The sequence below is a fragment of the Trichoplax adhaerens genome, genomic scaffold, assembly GCF_000150275.1.
Source record: "Trichoplax adhaerens TRIADscaffold_6 genomic scaffold, whole genome shotgun sequence".
Lineage (NCBI taxonomy): Eukaryota > Metazoa > Placozoa > Uniplacotomia > Trichoplacea > Trichoplacidae > Trichoplax > Trichoplax adhaerens.
The window spans coordinates 932,575-951,792 of NW_002060948.1; the positions used below are offsets into that span (position 1 = coordinate 932,575).

At 33.0% G+C, this 19,218-nt stretch overlaps 3 protein-coding genes across 3 annotated transcripts; 2 read left to right on the plus strand and 1 right to left on the minus strand.

Moving 5' to 3' along the window:
* Window positions 1-924: 924 nt before the first annotated feature.
* On the plus strand, window positions 925-5,281 carry TRIADDRAFT_26486 (uncharacterized protein; the record flags this gene model as incomplete). Its single annotated transcript, XM_002113186.1, has 5 exons — window positions 925-1,615; window positions 3,451-3,637; window positions 4,185-4,333; window positions 4,728-4,903; window positions 5,132-5,281. The coding sequence occupies 5 exons, from the start codon at window positions 925-927 to the stop codon at window positions 5,279-5,281; spliced, it is 1,353 nt and encodes a 450-aa protein (XP_002113222.1).
* A 4,804-nt stretch (window positions 5,282-10,085) lies between these two features.
* Window positions 10,086-13,958, plus strand: TRIADDRAFT_57158 (uncharacterized protein; the record flags this gene model as incomplete). Its single annotated transcript, XM_002113187.1, has 13 exons — window positions 10,086-10,105; window positions 10,827-11,055; window positions 11,259-11,366; window positions 11,483-11,697; window positions 11,920-12,046; window positions 12,137-12,316; window positions 12,382-12,477; window positions 12,587-12,687; window positions 12,763-12,883; window positions 13,018-13,232; window positions 13,376-13,448; window positions 13,561-13,686; window positions 13,785-13,958. The coding sequence occupies 13 exons, from the start codon at window positions 10,086-10,088 to the stop codon at window positions 13,956-13,958; spliced, it is 1,785 nt and encodes a 594-aa protein (XP_002113223.1).
* Window positions 13,959-16,512: 2,554 nt separating this feature from the next.
* On the minus strand, window positions 16,513-18,581 carry TRIADDRAFT_26121 (uncharacterized protein; the record flags this gene model as incomplete). Its single annotated transcript, XM_002113551.1, has 6 exons — window positions 16,513-16,722; window positions 16,885-17,097; window positions 17,253-17,378; window positions 17,473-17,623; window positions 17,895-18,014; window positions 18,421-18,581. The coding sequence occupies 6 exons, from the start codon at window positions 18,579-18,581 to the stop codon at window positions 16,513-16,515; spliced, it is 981 nt and encodes a 326-aa protein (XP_002113587.1).
* Between the last annotated feature and the right edge of the window lie 637 nt (window positions 18,582-19,218).

Sequence of the window (19,218 nt, forward strand, 5' to 3'; positions counted from 1 at the left end):
AATTAGTGGGCAAGAAAACAACCATTAATCCATCCATCAACATTTAGTGGAGAAGGAAAAATTATTCAAATTTATTGGCAGTTTATCCTTTCTACTACCTTGGATTTAAACTCCTTTTACTATTGCATTACTATCATTACAACTCCATGACTGGATGGTACTAGTCGGCTCTTTTCACCACAACGACAGTGAAAATTAGCCATCATAGAACGTGTCCGCTTGGGACGTACGGCGACACTTTCAGCCATCCAACCGACCAACTCGTTCCAGGTATTTGAGGCCAACACCATTCCTTCTATTACCATCCAATCTCTTGCTCTTGATCCATTCTAATTGGACATTGATCATTCCCTTCTTTATCCAGAAAAATTATCGATATTATTATTATTTCTCTACACTCGTAGTGGACGACCCTTGCAAGCCTCGACTCAACGTCAACATCCTTTCCATGTCATTGATTATATTTATCCTTGGGTAGCGCGCTGATTTCAAGTTGAAAAAAAATCCTTTCGCTATCTCTGACGTTAGCAACAGTATTGGTATCATTGCATTCTCACAGGCTAATAGTGTAGCCATAATACAACCCCTCCAATAAAAAGATAACTTTTCATTTTCCTTATTACACTGCTACTACCGCCAGTCAACCACTTTTAGGTAAAGTAGTAAGGGATTGCAAAGAACGAGCCCCCCCCTTCCCCCCCCCCAAAAAAAAAATTGTCCATCGTAGTCATCTTGTGGATAAAAGACGTAGCAAACAATATCGCCCAATTTCTTCTTTTTTCATATTATTAGCTCATGTAACAACTGTGTACTATTAGCTTCAATTGCCTTGTTTGTTGTACATAATCTGTGATTTCAATCAGCTATCACTACAGTAGAACCTTGCAAGAATTGACAAGAAAGAACATTTAGAATACAAAACAGATGGATATCAAGGACACTACCAATAAACGCCAATCCATCATTTGTAATGCTTTATATGATTATGAAGGCGAATCAGAATATGAATTAAGCTTTAAAGCTGGTGAACGCGTTACAGTCATCTCCAAGGATAATCAAATCTTTGGCGAAGATGAGTGGTGGATTGCTCGTGTCAATGATAATATCGGTTTAGTACCGGCAAATTATGTCCAGCCTAAAACTGCTGAAGAAACTGAAGAGGAAACTTGGACCGGCCTATCTTTTGGTGATAACGTCCCTTATGAAGTAAGCATGAGACAACTGGATATTAAAGAAATCATCGGTCGGGGTGCATTCGGTAAAGTCCATCGTGCGATGTGGAAAGGTCAAGAAGTGGCCGTCAAAGAACAAGAATTATATCACAAAGATGAAGCGGCTATTAAAAATTTCAAAAATGAAGCCGATTTATTCTTTCTCCTATCTCATCCTGGACATTTAAATGTAGTTACCTTGAAAGGGATATGTGTCCAACCGCCACGATTTTGCTTAATCATGGAATATTGCCGAGGTGGTGAATTATCAAGAACATTAGCGAAATATTTAGTTCCACTGGGTGTTCTTTTCGATTGGGCGATACAAATTGCCGATGGCATGAACTATTTACACCATCAAGGACCTATCTCTTTAGTTCATCGTGATCTTAAATCCAATAACAGTAAGTTGAATCAATTAATGAATGAATTAGTCATTGGGATAAAATGACCTACAGCCTACAAATGGCGATCTACTGTTCTACGCATGGAGACGTACAATATATTAGGGCATCGCAATAGCAATTTGGACACCTTTTCTCGTCATCCAATACAGTATTGATCATCATTGATGTTATAATACTTTTATGAATAGTGAACAACTACAAGAATGACCACAGTTTACTCTACCATCGCTATTTTAGTAATTAATAGAGCACACGCTGACATACACACAATATCGTAGTTCAATAAACTTACTAATCTCCATATATTTTACTCAACAACTGACCTACAGTACAATTTCATTTCAACACCTTCAAACGTTGATTAGATAGAAGATAAATTACATTGCTATCCAGTATACCACAACCCTGCCGAAACTACTCGTATAGCATTGTATAAACAATTGGACGATTGCTCATTGTCAAAGAAATAGTCATAGATTGAAATGGCTTGATTAAATTATGAGTCTATGCATTTCCTGACGGTTAAAACAGATCCTGTATCGACTGTTTATTCGATCAACCAAGACTGTACATTGTACAAGCATGTCTCTTTTATTGCCCATGTACTGACGGTAGTCGTGTCATTTTTCTTCCTTCACATTCAATACGTACACAAAAGATAGAAAATGATCTTGAGAAAGACCGACGATGCTGTATGTTAGCAAACTTCAATCAACTTTTTCAAAAAACTTGACACATCCATCAGTACTGGATAGTCTCCATGACACGATGGTCATACTTGCGTTGATTACATATTGCCAACGTTTTCTTGATAGCTAGGAATATTACTTTTCTCTTTTAAATATGCGATGTTTTTATTGCATTTATTGATGGAATCTTGTCCTCCTTGTCGTGGTGTTCATTTTTTTTTTTGAATTAGTTAAGGTAATTGTATTAGAAATTGGCTTGCCAATAATCAAATGGACAAAAAATCGTATTGATTAGTAAAATAATAATACAGATAACAATATCTTTTAACAAGTACATACAGTACTATACAAGTTTAGATCTTTCATCAATTCTATTCCCACTCCTGTAAATTATGAATCTATATCATTCAATTTTCTCGTAAATAACCCAATTACAAGTGTTACAATGATAGCAATCAGACCTGGATGTGCTATCGTACGTGTAACAGCCCTCTACATCACAATACTTTTTACGCAATTGTAGTAGAGATTGAAAATTGACAAGTGTATTAGATTATGAAACCAGGATGTATACGTATTGACGTATGTACAGTATAATACACGAATATATTAAACAATTATTGATGCAAGATATGCATTGGATTATCTAATATTTGATGTTGAAAAAGTTGCATACTGTCATAATAAAATGCACATCTTGTATCGATAAATATCAATCTATATGGAAAGTAATAACTGGAAGATATAAAATAGACGACATCTACGAGCCTGTAACGGATATAGAACAACATTTGCATTTGCTTTACCATCAATTGACACGTTATACTACACGCAATCACGTAGAGTACTGAAAAATAGCAGGTTGCTACCGCTGTGTTTTCTAAACCGGAACAAGATACAAATAAGCAAATTTCTTTACATTCTTCTTTTCTTAATAATGCGTGTAAAGAAAATAATAAAAACTATTATGTCACTAGGATTTAAAGACAATTACAATGAATACAGATTTTCATCTTCACATTACTTGATTGTATAACATTTTTTTCATTATAAAGTTATACTCGAGAAGATACAGTTAGTCTTTAAAAAAACGGCAATCTTGAGTAAGTAATATTGCAAACCTTTTTTTCTTCCTTAATTCAGTATTACTGGATAATTGCTACAATGAAGAGAATTATACAGATATCACCTTAAAGATTACCGATTTTGGTATGGCACGGGAATTACAGCAGCGCTCAACTCGGATGACCAGCGCTGGTGGGACTTATGCATGGATGGCTCCTGAAGTCATCACTACACAGCGCTATTCTAAAGCCAGCGATATTTGGAGGTAAATTTACTAGACCGTTAATACATTAACTAAATTTTTATCCTATTATAACTGACTCTTCATTACCGATACATTCGATACAGAATATAAGTTTTTTTTTTTTATTGTTATTGTTATTATAATCCTTTTATGAACAGTCAGCAATTTACGACACAATGTAGTAATGTAGAATAAAATTGATGTATGAAATAGTTGTTAGCTATGCTTTTTTTTATACCAAAACCCTCAAGCGTTCTTTATATTACGCTTCATCGAAAAAGAAGTATGGACAATTCATTAATTTTATAAATATCTTTAATCTTTTCGAGCTATATGCATAGACTCGCATCATACGCGTGATCTTGCTTATGAGTTAATATTTTTTTAGACTTACACGCATAAATGCATACAACATATTTCAAGTCAACACACAACTTTAATGTTAGCCGTTTGTAATATAGAATGGCTGATAGCAATTCTTTAACCCCTTGGATATTCATGTCATCATCAATGTTGATATTAGCGTTCAATTACTCACTATTACGAAATTGATTTTATATACCTTTAGCTTCGGCGTTGTGATGTGGGAATTATTAACTGGCGAAATCCCTTACAAGGGATTAGAAGGTGCTGCTATTGCCTATCGTGTAGGGACTAACAAGATGGGTTTACATATACCGGATGAATGTCCTGAACCGTTCTCTCAATTAATGAGAGGTATATGCAATCATTATTTATAGTACAACGAACACGATATCGATTGCGTTACAATACACGTAGAGTAGTTGAAATATGCTTAACTGCAATTTTACTGATAATTATTACTACTGTATAAAAGTATATTTTCGCCAAATAAGTATTTTGATGTATTTGGTCTAGCAAAATCGTCATTTCTTTAATGTTAAGACTATGTCAACTATATAACTTTATCTACATTGTGCACTTTTTCGAACGTATATTAAAATATTAATTATGTGCCTTATTGAAGTATGATTATATATGTCCATTATCTTAATTTCTAGTTATCATAATTATTACTTGACTAGCAAGATAATACCATATATCATTAATATTACCGTTATTGAAACTTGGTAATTATTTATTTACGTAGATTGTTGGAGTTGGGATCCACATCAACGACCTGCATTTCCTGATATACTGAAAAGATTAAAGAATATGTCTGAAATGCCTCTAAGTGAACACTTTCAAGAATCTTTCCATATGCTTCAAGCTGACTGGAAGAAAGAAATCGAGGAAAAAATGGAAGAGATTAAAGCTATTGAAAAGGTATAAAAATTATTAAAGACAACAAGTATGATTGTTGTTATGTGCTAGACTTTCTAAAATTTTATAGGAACTTTGTGGCACAGTTAACGTATAATATGTATATGTTACGTATATACAGTATATTGTATGCATAGATGCATTGCTATAATAATAATAATAGCAAATTACTATGTATAAATCTTGAGATGATGTTAGAAGACATAAATATGACTTTTATTTTATATACAGGCTTTACAAACTAGGGAAGAAGAATTACAACGTGTTCAATTAGAACAAAAACATCAGGCAATGGAACTTCAAAAACGTGAAGAAGAACTAGCACAAAGAGAGAATGATTTAGCTGTGAGAGAACTTGGTGTTATTTTACAGGTAAGATAAATGAGCTATTAGCTTATTTCTATTGCCATCATAGTCGTAATCATCTACAGTAGTATAAACATACATCGGTTAATATCAAATTGATTGAGTTAAATCCGTAAATTTAATTTACATATTCTATGAGCTACTCAGCTGACAGTATCATTGTTTGCATTTTCTCTTCATTATTTTATATAGAATCAAATATGGAGACCACCAGTGCCTAAAAAACGACGCCACTTGTTAAAATGGAAGAAAAAACAAAAGATCAGTACTCCATCTGGTAACCCACTTTTGCTATCATCTGTGTTTACACCCTAGTAAGAGTTAAATAGAAATTAACACATTACTCAATTTATTTATTTTAGGATTCCAACACAAAATTAGCGTTCAGTACGAAAAAGAAAGAAATCCCGGAACAGATCCAAGCTCACCGACTACACCATTAGCCTCCTCAAATAATGTACCTCGTCTACGAACAATGTGTAAGTCATAAACTCTCTTGCGGCTAACGGAAGTTAAATATTCAATAGTAATTACTAAATGTAAACACAAAATTATTTCAATAGTTCCACAGATAGTATCACCACCACCAGCTGAAGATACCCAGCTTCCTCGAACTCAATCCGTTTTAGCCTTGAAAGAAAAGCCGCAGAGAACTTCCAAAGAATCCGATCTCAAGAAAAGGCTATCTAGCTCTGTACCCGATCTCAGCCGAATCGCAAGAAGATCGAACCATGCACGTAATCATGTATCACGAGACGACCTAAGTAAGTAATATCTTAATTTCTAATAAGTGAACTTTTGGCGATATTAATTACAATGTCCTGCTCTATAGGCTTAATAATGTTATGCGTTTATTCCATTATATAGTGTCAAATGACAGTAAATTTGACGGTGACATGTTCAATCGGCAATCTACAAATCCCCGTAAGATTGAGTTGATCGTTTGCAGTGTGGGATTTATAGCTGCTTCAGTAGGTGGTGGCGCAGATATTGGAAAAGCTTCTAAGCTAGATATAAACAGTTTACCTAATAGTTTTAGTGGACCAAAAAAATCTCCGAGGACTTTTGATAACATCAATTCTAGAAGTCGCCATAAATTTACTAAAGAAAGTATCACTAAACAGTAAGTTATCAATACCTAATGTCCCTCCTATTTATTTAGTATAAAAACTATCATTTTTGTATAATAGATGCTAAGTATTTATATTTTATTTTTAGATTTCATAGAAAACTAACTCCCACACCAGAACATAGTAGGCGAAATCCTCCAAATCTTCTCACACTCGAATCTACTCCACTTTCTGGTGATCCTCATGGTAGATATAATGGTTATAGAAGTATCTCCTATAGTCCTAGATCAACAACTTCAAGCGATAGAGAGTTTAGTAAATCTATGAGTACATTTGAATCTTCACCGTTTCAGCGTACACAAAGTTATGATGAAGATCCGGTTCCCAGGCCCAGATCGAGTTCGATTAAATCTACTAGTTCTCATCGAAGGGATGATTCTGCGTATAGCACTCCAAAATATAGTAGACCAAACACTTTGCCTATTAATCGTGAAAGATCATTAAGTATTGCCTCGAAGAGTAGTGTAGTCGTCCACGTACGCAATGATTTGGGCTCTTTCAGTACAGGCAGTCAGCCTAACCTTTACCAATCAGAAGAGTCGTCGTCGCGTGATATTGGAAGACATAGATCTAGTACTACGATTGACAGTGCAACTCATTCAGCTGTAACAACACCTGTCCGAAGCGGTGGTCCAAGACCCATGACAAGAAAGCCTATTAGCGAAAAATACCTATCGACCTGTGAAAGCAATCATCGACGTCCATATCGCTCGGCGGAGATACTGAATAATTCTTCAGATGGCACTACTGAAGTAGTCAAAAGAGTAGTTAGAGAACACCAAGTATAAAATACTGACGTGATGTACGTGCGTATTAAGAAACTAACTCTTACGATCGATCTGTCTTGATAAATATGAAATACAGCTATATAATTGCCATAATTCTCGTAGAAACACTTACGTAAAATAAATGTAAGTTGGATTATAAGGTAGATATTGCCCAAAATTGCGTCGGTATATCATTATTCATTCATTTATCGATTTATCGATTGATTCATTGACTAATTAATTCAATGTTTTGTAATATTTACTCTATTATTTCTGAATTGCTATCGAACCATTTTATATATTTGTATTCAGTGTTACTTGTAAATTATCTACCTTTCCTTTAAATGTATTATATGCATTATGCTAAACATGTCTTACCATATAAGTAATGGATATTTTAATCGTAAAAAAAATAGGTAGTGTTTAATTCTCTATGTATTACAAGCACTGCCTTGGCCAAAAAGGAATTGTAAAGTATCGTAACCAGTGTAAATGAGATGGTCAAGAAATAGTACAGTATAGACAGTAGTGATACAAGAACTTTGAGTTGAGTAATCAACCTATGGGCTTTAATAGTTAATTTTGGAGAGATGTTAATTGCTATTATCGATGCAGATGATAAAAGCTGCATTGTTATATTAGTATAATCATTAACACAATAGATAAAATAATTGTCACAGTGCTGTAAAGAATATATATGATTTAATAACCTAAATTTTTATTGCAAAATGTTGATTTTGAAAGATAGTAGGAAATTAATTGGATAGCTTTATTATGTATTGGAAATCATAACAAGCTTATTAGAGTTGGCATCATTTTTGAGACTCTGCTGTTATTATAACCTGCAGTACTTAATTATAATTTTAATGTAATATCACTAGCCTTTGATGCTAAAGCTATCATAAGTTTGCTCTTGTTGCTATCCAAACGCCAAAGGTTTAGTTCGTATGTATTGCATTTGATTAGCAAGTAGCTTTTCACGTATTTGGTGTTTTAATACTTTGACATAGTATGGACACACTAAATATTGAGTCTACGATATTATAATGGCGTATTATTGGAATTTTTTTAGTTTCTAATAATGGTATGTTGTCGTAATATGATGCGTCAAGGTATATCATATTTAATAATGTGTACTAGAGTCATCACTGCGATTTTTATTATTACTGTCAATTTATATCCATTTTTATCGCACTGCTTGTACTTTGCTGTACTTGAAATTTTTACTAAACTATGGTGAAATCTTTTAAGATAATGTGCTTTCAATTGAAAAAAACTTTTATATCACTCTCCAAACGTTATTCCAATACTAAATTGTCTTCACTTGGTCACATATTATACAACTCTACGATACTAATAACCTTTAATAGATTGTTCCTATTATTATAATGTATACTATGCAGTAAATAACTAACACTTTTGATATTGTATGATACGGTAAAAATAGACTTAAAGAACTCTTACTGACACCTTATCGCTATTTATAGTTTTATTTCAGTATCATGATATTTACATTGCTGTAATTCTGTATTTTACTTTTCAAGCACAGCATATTTTTTAAATGGTACTAAATAACGAAAGAATGTTTCCGAGATTTCAATATAAATCTAATAAGCAGTTTATTTAAATAAATGACGATGGTTATAGGCTTACATTTTACGCTGGTTGATAGTCATTTTCGCTACTAGTTCATTGCATGAATCTGCATACTTTCGATTACTTTATGATTAGTCTATAAACATATACACGCTATTATCGTATTTCGATGCAGATATTTCTGCGACGAAAAAATGCCCACCACTTTCTTTCCCCTGTAGGTTTAGTTAGTTAAACTCTTCTTAATAATTAGCTATCGCATACTAAGCTATAAGTAGATACAATATTTAACATTGCTGCCCTGGTCGATTTCGCCTTCGTTATAAACTACCAATTATTCTAAATTAGGAAACTTTGATCTGTTATATTGGATTGGATCGATCAGTCGGTCTTTCCGTCCAATGAGACCATCGCAACGTCGTACTATAGTCAGCACAATCAGCAATGGGCCAGTCTCCAACCGCCCTGGCATTAGCTCTGCAGAAATAAATCAAGATCAATGCTAGCAACCAACTTACAATTCAGTCATTTGATTCTAAGAATTTGTTTCAGCAAGGATAGAATAGCTTCGATCTTATGGCAAAGTCAATTAGTTGAGCTTTAGCTTATATGGAATGAAAACATTGGAAATCGATTATTACAATCGAGTGGTTGTCGTTGAATTAAAGGAAACGCAATGTCGCAATATTTGGATATCCTGCTTATTTTATTACTATTATTCCACTGTCTTGATTCATACCGTAAAAGTGTTCAAGATGACATTAGGTTAGGATGAATTGTCCCCTTTTTATTAGCTGTAATAATCCAGATTAAATTAATATTAAACAGATTTATATAAAAGAATTGATTACAACCTTGCAACATACAGTAAAGCTGCAACTATTATGTAATTATTGCAGGTTTGCATCGTAGTGTTAAGTAGTTTTGCCGTAGGATATATTGTTAGAGTACAGTACATGTAGCACATGTACCTTACTTCTACTTTTAGTATAAATGCATCGATGAATAAGTAGTCTCACATAGTGAAAAGGAAGTTGTCAGTAGTAGTCTAGCTCAAAGATTAGTGCTAAGTAGAGCATATTACAATACTCAATTGCAGTTTGCAATGTACAACGAGAGTATCTGCAGTTATGTATCCATGCTACAGTAATTAGTTACACCGCCATATCGTAGCATTGCGCAGTATGGATATGTATTAGAATAGATATATGGTAATTAGATCATGTTTAAATACTCAATTGTAATTTACAATGTGCAGCAAGAGCATCCGCATCCATGGTAGAGTAGTCGCACTTTTACGTCGTGAAATTACGATGTGTGCAGGATATGTCATTAGAATATGTGCGGTTAGATCACTTTGAAACACTCAGATGTGATTTTACAATTTACAGCAAAAGCATCTGGATCTATGGTAAAATAATTGCGCTTCATACAATCATGTAGTACTGTGCTAGTATGGGATATGTAATTAAAGTATATGCAATGAACATACCCTGTTTTACGTTCCAGTATGAATAAGCTATCTCACTCAGTAACTAAGCGTGTACAATAACTGAATTGTAGTCAATGCATTTGTATGACGATATTATACCTGCAAGATTTTACACTACACATAACCTAGGTACTTTATTATCAAACATACGATATTAAAGGCAACAATTTGCTTCAACAATTACCTAACTCATATTAATATCTTGATACAGTTGCGTAGATACTAAATCAAATGTCAATAACCGAATCTCTAATTATAATATGCAGTAAACGCTTGTGTATCAATAATCATCAAATTCTGCCTTATTTTTACACATTTTAAATAGTATATTTTAACTAACGGTTTTATATCACAATTCATGACCTACATCTTATACGTATAACACTTAATAGGTGATAATTATAATTATAGTGCAGTAACACTTTATACCTACGAGTATCTAAATTTACATGTACATCTATTTCTCTTGCCGTTATTACCACATGAAATATACTGTAGAAATATATCAAGTTATTTTAGCAGGATTCCATCCAGGCTAATATGGTTGTTTACTTCCGAATTCCATTTTTCTTTAGGCATAGTTGTCACTATGATTTCAAAGTCTTATGGTCCTATCGACTTGGTCATTCGCCCGTGGTATCTCCACCAGTTATTTTTGACATTGATGCAAATGGTATAAAAGATGTCATTGCTACATCTTACGCAGATCAGTTTACAATTCTACAAGGCAACAGTGGTAAGCATCTAGAAGGCGTCTGGCCACTACACATGAAAGAGGTCACGATGTATTCCAGTCCGTTATTGGTAAGTATTTAAGAAGAAGTATTATTGTGATTTATCACCATCCAGGTTAAAGATACTTGATTATAATTATTTGATACATATTTTACGATAATCCTTTGTACTTCAAATAATATCGTTTTTGCTAGATAAAATTTTATAATTAACAAGAAAGGGAATTTTCTGTATTGTCAATGACTCTAAAAAGAAACTTTGTTACACTTTAGTATGACATTGACCATGATTTAGAGATGGATTCTTTATTGTCCACCTATGATGGAGAGATTATTTTCTTTCGAAATAACGGTACCAAATTAAAGAATAAGAAAATTAAGGTTAGAAAATAATAGTATTCGGAAATAGCAAACCATTTTTATCCTTAAATTAATCGCATAGGTTGACGTAAGCAATACATAATTATCATATTTCACCGAAATATTATTTTAATTAGATTCCAAAGCATAAAATCAGCTATCGTAAACAACAATCAAATACCGAAGATAACATTACAATAAACACAAATCAAGAGAAGTCATCAAAAGAGAAGTTTCTCAAGGTTGATCCTCATATTTTAGCGACACCAGCGATTGCCGATATTAATGGAGATGGCGTAGAAGAGGAAATAGTTATTATAGTAAATTGGTATTTCGATAATGGGAATGTTAAGTAAGCATACTGTACTGAACTACGTTAAAATGTTGATACAATATTCTAAAGAATGTATAGGTTCTTAACATACATTATGCCTTTCTCGTTAAATTTCATTAGATGAATTCTTCATGAAGTAGATATTAAGATTTTGTATCATCAAAAATCGAATACGCAGTATAAACGATGTTGTGCAATTTTAAACTATTTCAGTAATTACTTGTACTGTCTATCGATTAGGCATCATTTGAATTCTCGCTCAAATATTACTAGCGGAGATGTCAGAGATGGCATACATTGTGGTGCTGTTGTCTTTAATCTTACCAACGGTAAACTAATTAAGAAAATCGTACTAGAATCGTCAAAGGTAAATTTTCTGCTGTAACACTAAATTGTTATTAGTTCATATACGTATTATCATTAAATACCATCAACGTTGCGCTCTATTTATTTCTAGATGACATCGTTATATAAGCCTTATGCTGTAGCTACACCCACACTCTTAAATTTGCAACCGCAGACTAAATCAGATTTGGATATCTTAGTTGGTACACTTTCTGGAAACCTTTATATTGTTAACCTGCACTCTAAAGATTATCCAGAACCAGTGACAATTGTTGATAATATCCAAGGACAAGTAATATATTATTGTTTCGTCACGTAGATATTCAATTTATCAATTGAAATCGCTCTATTTCACAGATAACTGTTGCAGATCTAACTGACAATGAAGGACTGGAGATCATAGTAACTGATTCTAGCGCTAACGTAAATTGTTTATCATCTAAAGGCGAAGTGGTAATTTTGCAATGTTACTTAAATTCATTAGAACCTCCGATGTATTAAACGACGTTGCTTATCCTTAATGATAAAATTATAATATGCATACTTTATGACGTATAAATAGATATGGGATTCAATGATATCTGGCACTTTCATTGCCGGAAGTCGAACAGCCGATGTCAACAATGATGCAAACCTAGATGTGATTACTGCCAGTAACGATGGGTAAGCAATAGTCGTAATTGACCAAAAGTTTATTAAATATTTTAGTCTCGCTAAAATTTGGTTTATATTAATTAGGTACGTATGGGCCTTAGATGGCAAATCAGGCAAAACACTTAAACATTGGCCAATCAATCTTCATCATCGATTACACTCTGTAGTCTTAATGACATATTTTCGAAATAATTCATTACATTTGGTACATTTTCTTTATACTACAAAAATTGCAATAGTGTTTATATACAGTTATAAATCTTATTTATCCATCTACAGTATTATTATGCTACAAGATATGATAAACTTATCTCATCTAATATGTAATTCTCGACGCAGGTAATATCGTCTATCGATGGCTACTTATTTATTATTGACTTAAAATCCCGTTGCCTAGAAGTATTACGTTTTGGCACTCATGCCGTTGGAGCAACTGTACAAATTTTAGCAGATGATATAGTTCCTGAAGTGCCTGGGCTAGAACTTATTCTAGCAACTCTAGATGGTAATATTATATGTTTAGGAGAAAAAGAAAATGGTCATAAACTTCAAACGTACGTTGAAATTTTAAAAGTGGTTGTGAATATCGATGTACATGTATTCCATCATTAAGTACTTTTCGTATCTTTAGCAACAAGTATCAATATTATAGGAATTAGGCTGTTCAAAATATCGATTTTTATTTATTTGATTTCAGACCTTCAAATGATCTAAATTCTTGGCCATCTGAAACCCTGTCGTATAATGGTTTTACCCCAAGGATGCAGAATGTACATATCATACCGTAGCTTCTGCCATAGTTGATATTATCATATGCTAATCATCAAATCTTAGTCATCCGCTGACAATTTTTTTGAATTTATTGCTATACTTATTATATAGATCGGCGTAATTATTAAAGAATGTCCTCATGAAGTGAACCAAATGCAATTTGCTATAAAATTTGAAATTTACGATAATTCCATGTCAAGACGTATGTCAAATAATAATCCCCCGTATCATGTGAAGGTAAGTTTCGCTGTTGTACCGTTCAATGTAATCATAATCATTTTAGGATTTAGCAACACTGGTCTGCAATTATTAAGCACTTTTAATATTGAATATAGATTTACATTGGTAGCAACCATGTCCTTCTTAACACAAGCTATCAGAATGCTGGACTTTTTGAAGAAAATTTAAACAGCTTAACTTATCCCAAGAGAACGCTTCTGACTATCCGATTGACCAATTACCATTCCGAAACCATAACAGACTCTATTGCAATCAGGTTAAAACCTTAATTATAACTACTATATAAGCTCTTAATAGACAAACATTAACTAATATAAATTAAAAATCATTTTAAAAATATTTTAACAACACACACTCATGCACGTACAGTTTTCACACAACTCTGGCACTCGAACTGCAAATCTGGCTTTTTGGGACATTTACAAGTTTAATGCTAATTCTATTAGCAACACGAGGATTTTCTGATCGGCTAATATTACCGACTTCAAGAGAATAACAGCACAATTATCATCATATCATGATCAGGAGAATCGTATGGATTACTGTTGAATAAGCAATGTGTATCACATTCTATTCAAGAGTTGAAGTTATTATCATTGAAGCTCATGACGTCTTAATATATGAAATTATATATATATATACAATGATATGTTCTTATTTATAAATGCGTATTACCGATATATCTGTATTCTAGTTACGTTTTGTAATGCTCTGTCTTATCTCGGCAGATAAGTAAACATACTGTACATATATGATTATAATCTACCTCCTGGTACACTGTGTGTAAATATATAAATTTACAATATCTAAGCGAGGGCATATGATTTCTAGTATATTCAAATACTTTTTGCACTTAATTTACATCTTTACTGGATCTGTATAGATCGTATCACATTTTTTATCTCAATGAAATTATGATACAATAGCGTTTGGCCGTAGAATGAATGAATGAATTAATTCCTTACGTGACCTGTACAACAAGGTAAAAACTAATGGTATATCACTAATTATTAAAAATAAAATATCAAAACATCTAGATCTGAGGCAATTTAACGCTGATACAACTTAAATAATCATGGCAAATTTAATTCGATTTCTTATAAATATAAGATTGCAAATTTAGCTTCGTTTGAACAACTTTTTTCCCCGAAGCTTTATTAACATGATCCGGCCTTTTCAATCTCAAATTCATCCGTTTTTTCGAGGACACTCTTCGAAGTCCAGATACTCGACATTTGTTATTTGCATATGTTGCGAGAGTAGATAAGGCAGAAGCATTTTCTGTAGTCTTAACCTAAATTGATTTATGATTAATCTCCATCAGAAAAGAACTTGCATACCCAAAGGAATACTGTACGATATCATGATATCAAGCTGATAACAAACTCAATAAATTTCGTCCATACCTGACGAACAGTAAAATCGGTGATTAAACGTTCAGTTGAAAATTTACCGTTGTCTTTATTTAAACTGCTATCTTTATTCCAGTGGAATGCTTTCAGAGAATCGGCAAAAGTATCCAACTTTTCCGGTGAACTATTAATATCTACGACTTTAATAGTTGTTATTTCAGTCATGGCTGTGTTAGATAGAGTCTCATAGGTCTCTTTGTCATCTAGTGATTTATCACACTTTAAAGTTTCAAGCTTATCGCACACCATTACAGGTGTCTCGTCAAGGTTACTTTTCTGCTGGTCTTTATCTTCATCACTTAAATCGGAGCCATCAATATCTGCAATACCGCTATCAACTGAGCCATTAACTTCATCTGATTTTTTAAAACTTTCCTCTACAATTGTTGTTTCAGCTACATTAACATTTGACGATGTAGACGTTTTGCTATTGTCTAAAGCAATTTGTCGCTTCTGGCGAAATGTATACAGAATGTGAGTCTGTTCCTTGTGCCCTTTAGTTACATCATCTGAACTTGAATTTCTTTTAAAATACCTGATAATTTTTTAAACACACTATCAGAGTAATGAACAACAGATCATGTACAAGCTTTATAATCTTACTTGCTCCCGTGCCAGCTGGATGGTTCACTATGTATCGGTTGTAGAACCTTCTCCTTCGAAATATTTTCATTGGCAAAGCTATCTGTTAGTGCTCTTCGAACTTTAGGAGGGCTAGCATCTTCCATAGTTTCATCATCAGTTTCAGGGATATTCTCTTTATTTTCAACTGCAATAAGGGAGATTATGTGAGGGGTTATAATATATCCTAACGCAAAGAATAAGCTAAAATAATTGAAAGATTTATTTTGCAATTAGATCAATCATGATACCTATGGGCAAACTTTTAGTTCTTGGTAACTGAAATTGACTCTTCAATTTTGCTGGTGGACTCTGTAATTTCATATACTTACTTAAAACAGATTGAATAGGATAACTATGCCTTTTTTTCCGTTTAAAGTTGGTATTGTTCTCATTAGCTTTAAAAATCTTTGGATCTATTGAAGCGTTACTTTCCTGCTGTATTTTTAAAATGTTAATATTTATGATTATTTAGTATCACTAATCCGATAGAACTTTAGATATCAAGGATTAAATAAAATTATCTACAGTATTTACATTATCATATTGGTATTCATATTCATTGAAAGTACATCTGCATATTACTGTTACCTTAAGCGGATCATAATCATTTAAGATCTCTCCAGTAATAGGATCTATATTCCCGTAAGCTATTGAAATAGCCTTTTCTTTCGTTAATAATCTTTAAATGAGTTAAGAAGAATGCATGTCGAGACGATTACCATTCATGTCATATATTAGATAACAGTATTTTTAATTTGAAGAGTGATTTGGTTAGTCAGTCCCAAGCTTAGGGATTCTTTCTTAATGAAGGATACTGTCCAGCATGTTCAAGAGTAGATGGTTCAATATCTTTCGGATAAGGTGTTAAAGGTATAGTCGTTTTCGTTACAGGATCAAAAACTACTTGATATAAAAACGTTTCATCCGCCATTTTGAACTGTGTTTCGTAATTCTTTGGGACTTTCATGGTATTTTGTCGTCTTATATATTTAATAGCCTACGACAGTAAAACAATCGAGCCAACTTACATTAGTATGCATGTACTTAGTACATTGTACTATGGTTACGTAGCGCCTGGCAGAGGTGTATAGAAGGAAACACTCTACTTTATCAAAAAATATATTTATATAAAAATCGGATAATAGCGATACCAACTTACACTGTAAACCTTCATGCGATTTCTTTTCATGATCTTATAAGCCGTTTTTAATCCCATTCCAGGAATAGATGGGAGATAATCACACCCTGACAAAATGCATATGTGACGAAAAGCCTCATGGTCGACTCCATTTAGATCGATGTCTTTCACTTCGCGTAAACGATCTAGCCTAATTTCAATACCTCTTCCATTTGGATCCAATTTAAATAATACCTATAATTTTTGGTAGCCAGAATCAGTTATAGTTAGACAAAGGCCTAGTCAAGCGGATAGTTATTTACTTTAGGGCCGGCAGACAAACACTAATGATTAGTTGACACAGTGAGAAATGTCTTCCATTGCGTTAAAAACTTTAAAAATTAAGATACCTTTTTACATCCGAATACCAATAAGTCTGAATCTTCCGTAATGACTGCATCAACCAAATCAGCTTTAGATAAGTAGGCCAATTGGGCATCAGCTTCATATGGGGCAACTATGCATTCAATATCTTTCTTTCTACATTCCTATCAATTGTTAAAAGGTACCATCCGGTAAATCAGAAAATAGTCTACGAGATATAGTATTATAATAATCAAATGGCAATACTAAATTTTGAATCAATTCCAATCTTGCCTTAATCAGTTCTAATGCCATTGCAGGAGTAATATCGACAGCACGACGAAAGCAATCTAATGCATCAATATACTTATCTTGACGTAAGTATTCTATTCCTTTAGATTTGTTGAACTGACGATTTCTAAAATATCAAAAATAAAGAAATAAAGAATAAATATACCACTGTTATAGAATATTGTAGGATATTATAAAATACTAACATACGCATTTCATTACTACTGTATGCTATTGACATACGTTTATAAAGTGCTGTAGCATTTATCTTTGTAAGCATTAGATTATATGTGATTGATAAAGTGAATTGAATTACAATGTAAAAATCATGAATACTCACTAAAGTACAAAAATGTAGCTGGCACTGTAATACAATTTTTACTATCATAAAAACTTACAATTTTCGCTCTTCCTCTTTTTGCATCTTACTAGGTAGGTGACCACCATCAAAGACCATAATAGGCTTTACGTTAAAATTTATTAACATTTCTATTCTTTTCATGCAATAATTTACGTACCTACATGATGAATAGGATTCAAAAATAAGTAAACAATATTTAAAGTTTTACGAGCCCATGTCATCTTGAGAAAGACGCGCTAAAGTCTATGTGTTGATAATATCCAATTCATGATTATACGTGAAATATAATTGAATATTAAAAGACTGTGTTGCCAATGTCTGGTGCCAATTTTGCTTAACACTGTTCCAAAAAGTATTCTCAAGATAGAATTACTAAAACGGTCAATACGCGTATAAATCTAGAATTAAATTTGATACAATACTAAGTTTATAATACTAAGTTTAGTCGTATCCGCTTGCCTTTAGAGCTATTAGAATTGTTAATAAATAAAAAGTTCCGCCGATGTACTATACGAGTATGTCGTATAAGTAATAGCATTGTTGATGATCTGGTCTTCACTTACATTCTCGTAGCCTTGCCTTCGATAATTTCCTTTGAACATCCATAGACCCCTCTATGTAACCAGCAGTACGAATCTACTGCCACAGTACAACCAGCAAATTCTTCGATACGAGCAGGTCTTTGAATTGCCTTAAGTAAAGGCAATAAACCTTGAATGCCCATGATTACTCCTTGAAATTTACTTTAGCCGCAGCACATATAGGTTATAATTGTTAGAAGTCAGTCAGGTTCCTCTTTTTAAAATACACTCTATCCCCGAATGATATAATATACGAGTATGAGGTATAGGCGAACAATTACCACTAAATCCAATGTAAAAGAGAATTAAGCGCAACCGTGGATACCTATAATCATAATAGGGTGTAAAATATATCAATTTTGACATTCAATTAGTAGCATACAGTTATTGATTGATTTGATCGATTCTCGAAATATCAACCTGGTATTTATAGCTGTTAGTTTGTTTACAACATTTAACTGACTGTTCTACATAGTTAAAATTTATCCTATTTCAAATAGTGTAGACTTGGTGATGCTCTACTTTGCTATCGTTGTACGTACTTGTATACTGTAGCTCAACGAGGATGTTATTGTGACCGACTTGAACAGAAATTTATGGTAAGTCACTCTGCCATAAGGATAATTTCCTTCATCAGAGATTGCCTAATATCGAATTTTATTGAAGTACTGCATTCTATTATCGTCTCTGATATTTTAAACCAAGGTTACTCCCTGTATAACTATGCATTCATATGGCTATGACATGAAAGAATGAAGAGTAAGATCCTCGATTTCCAAA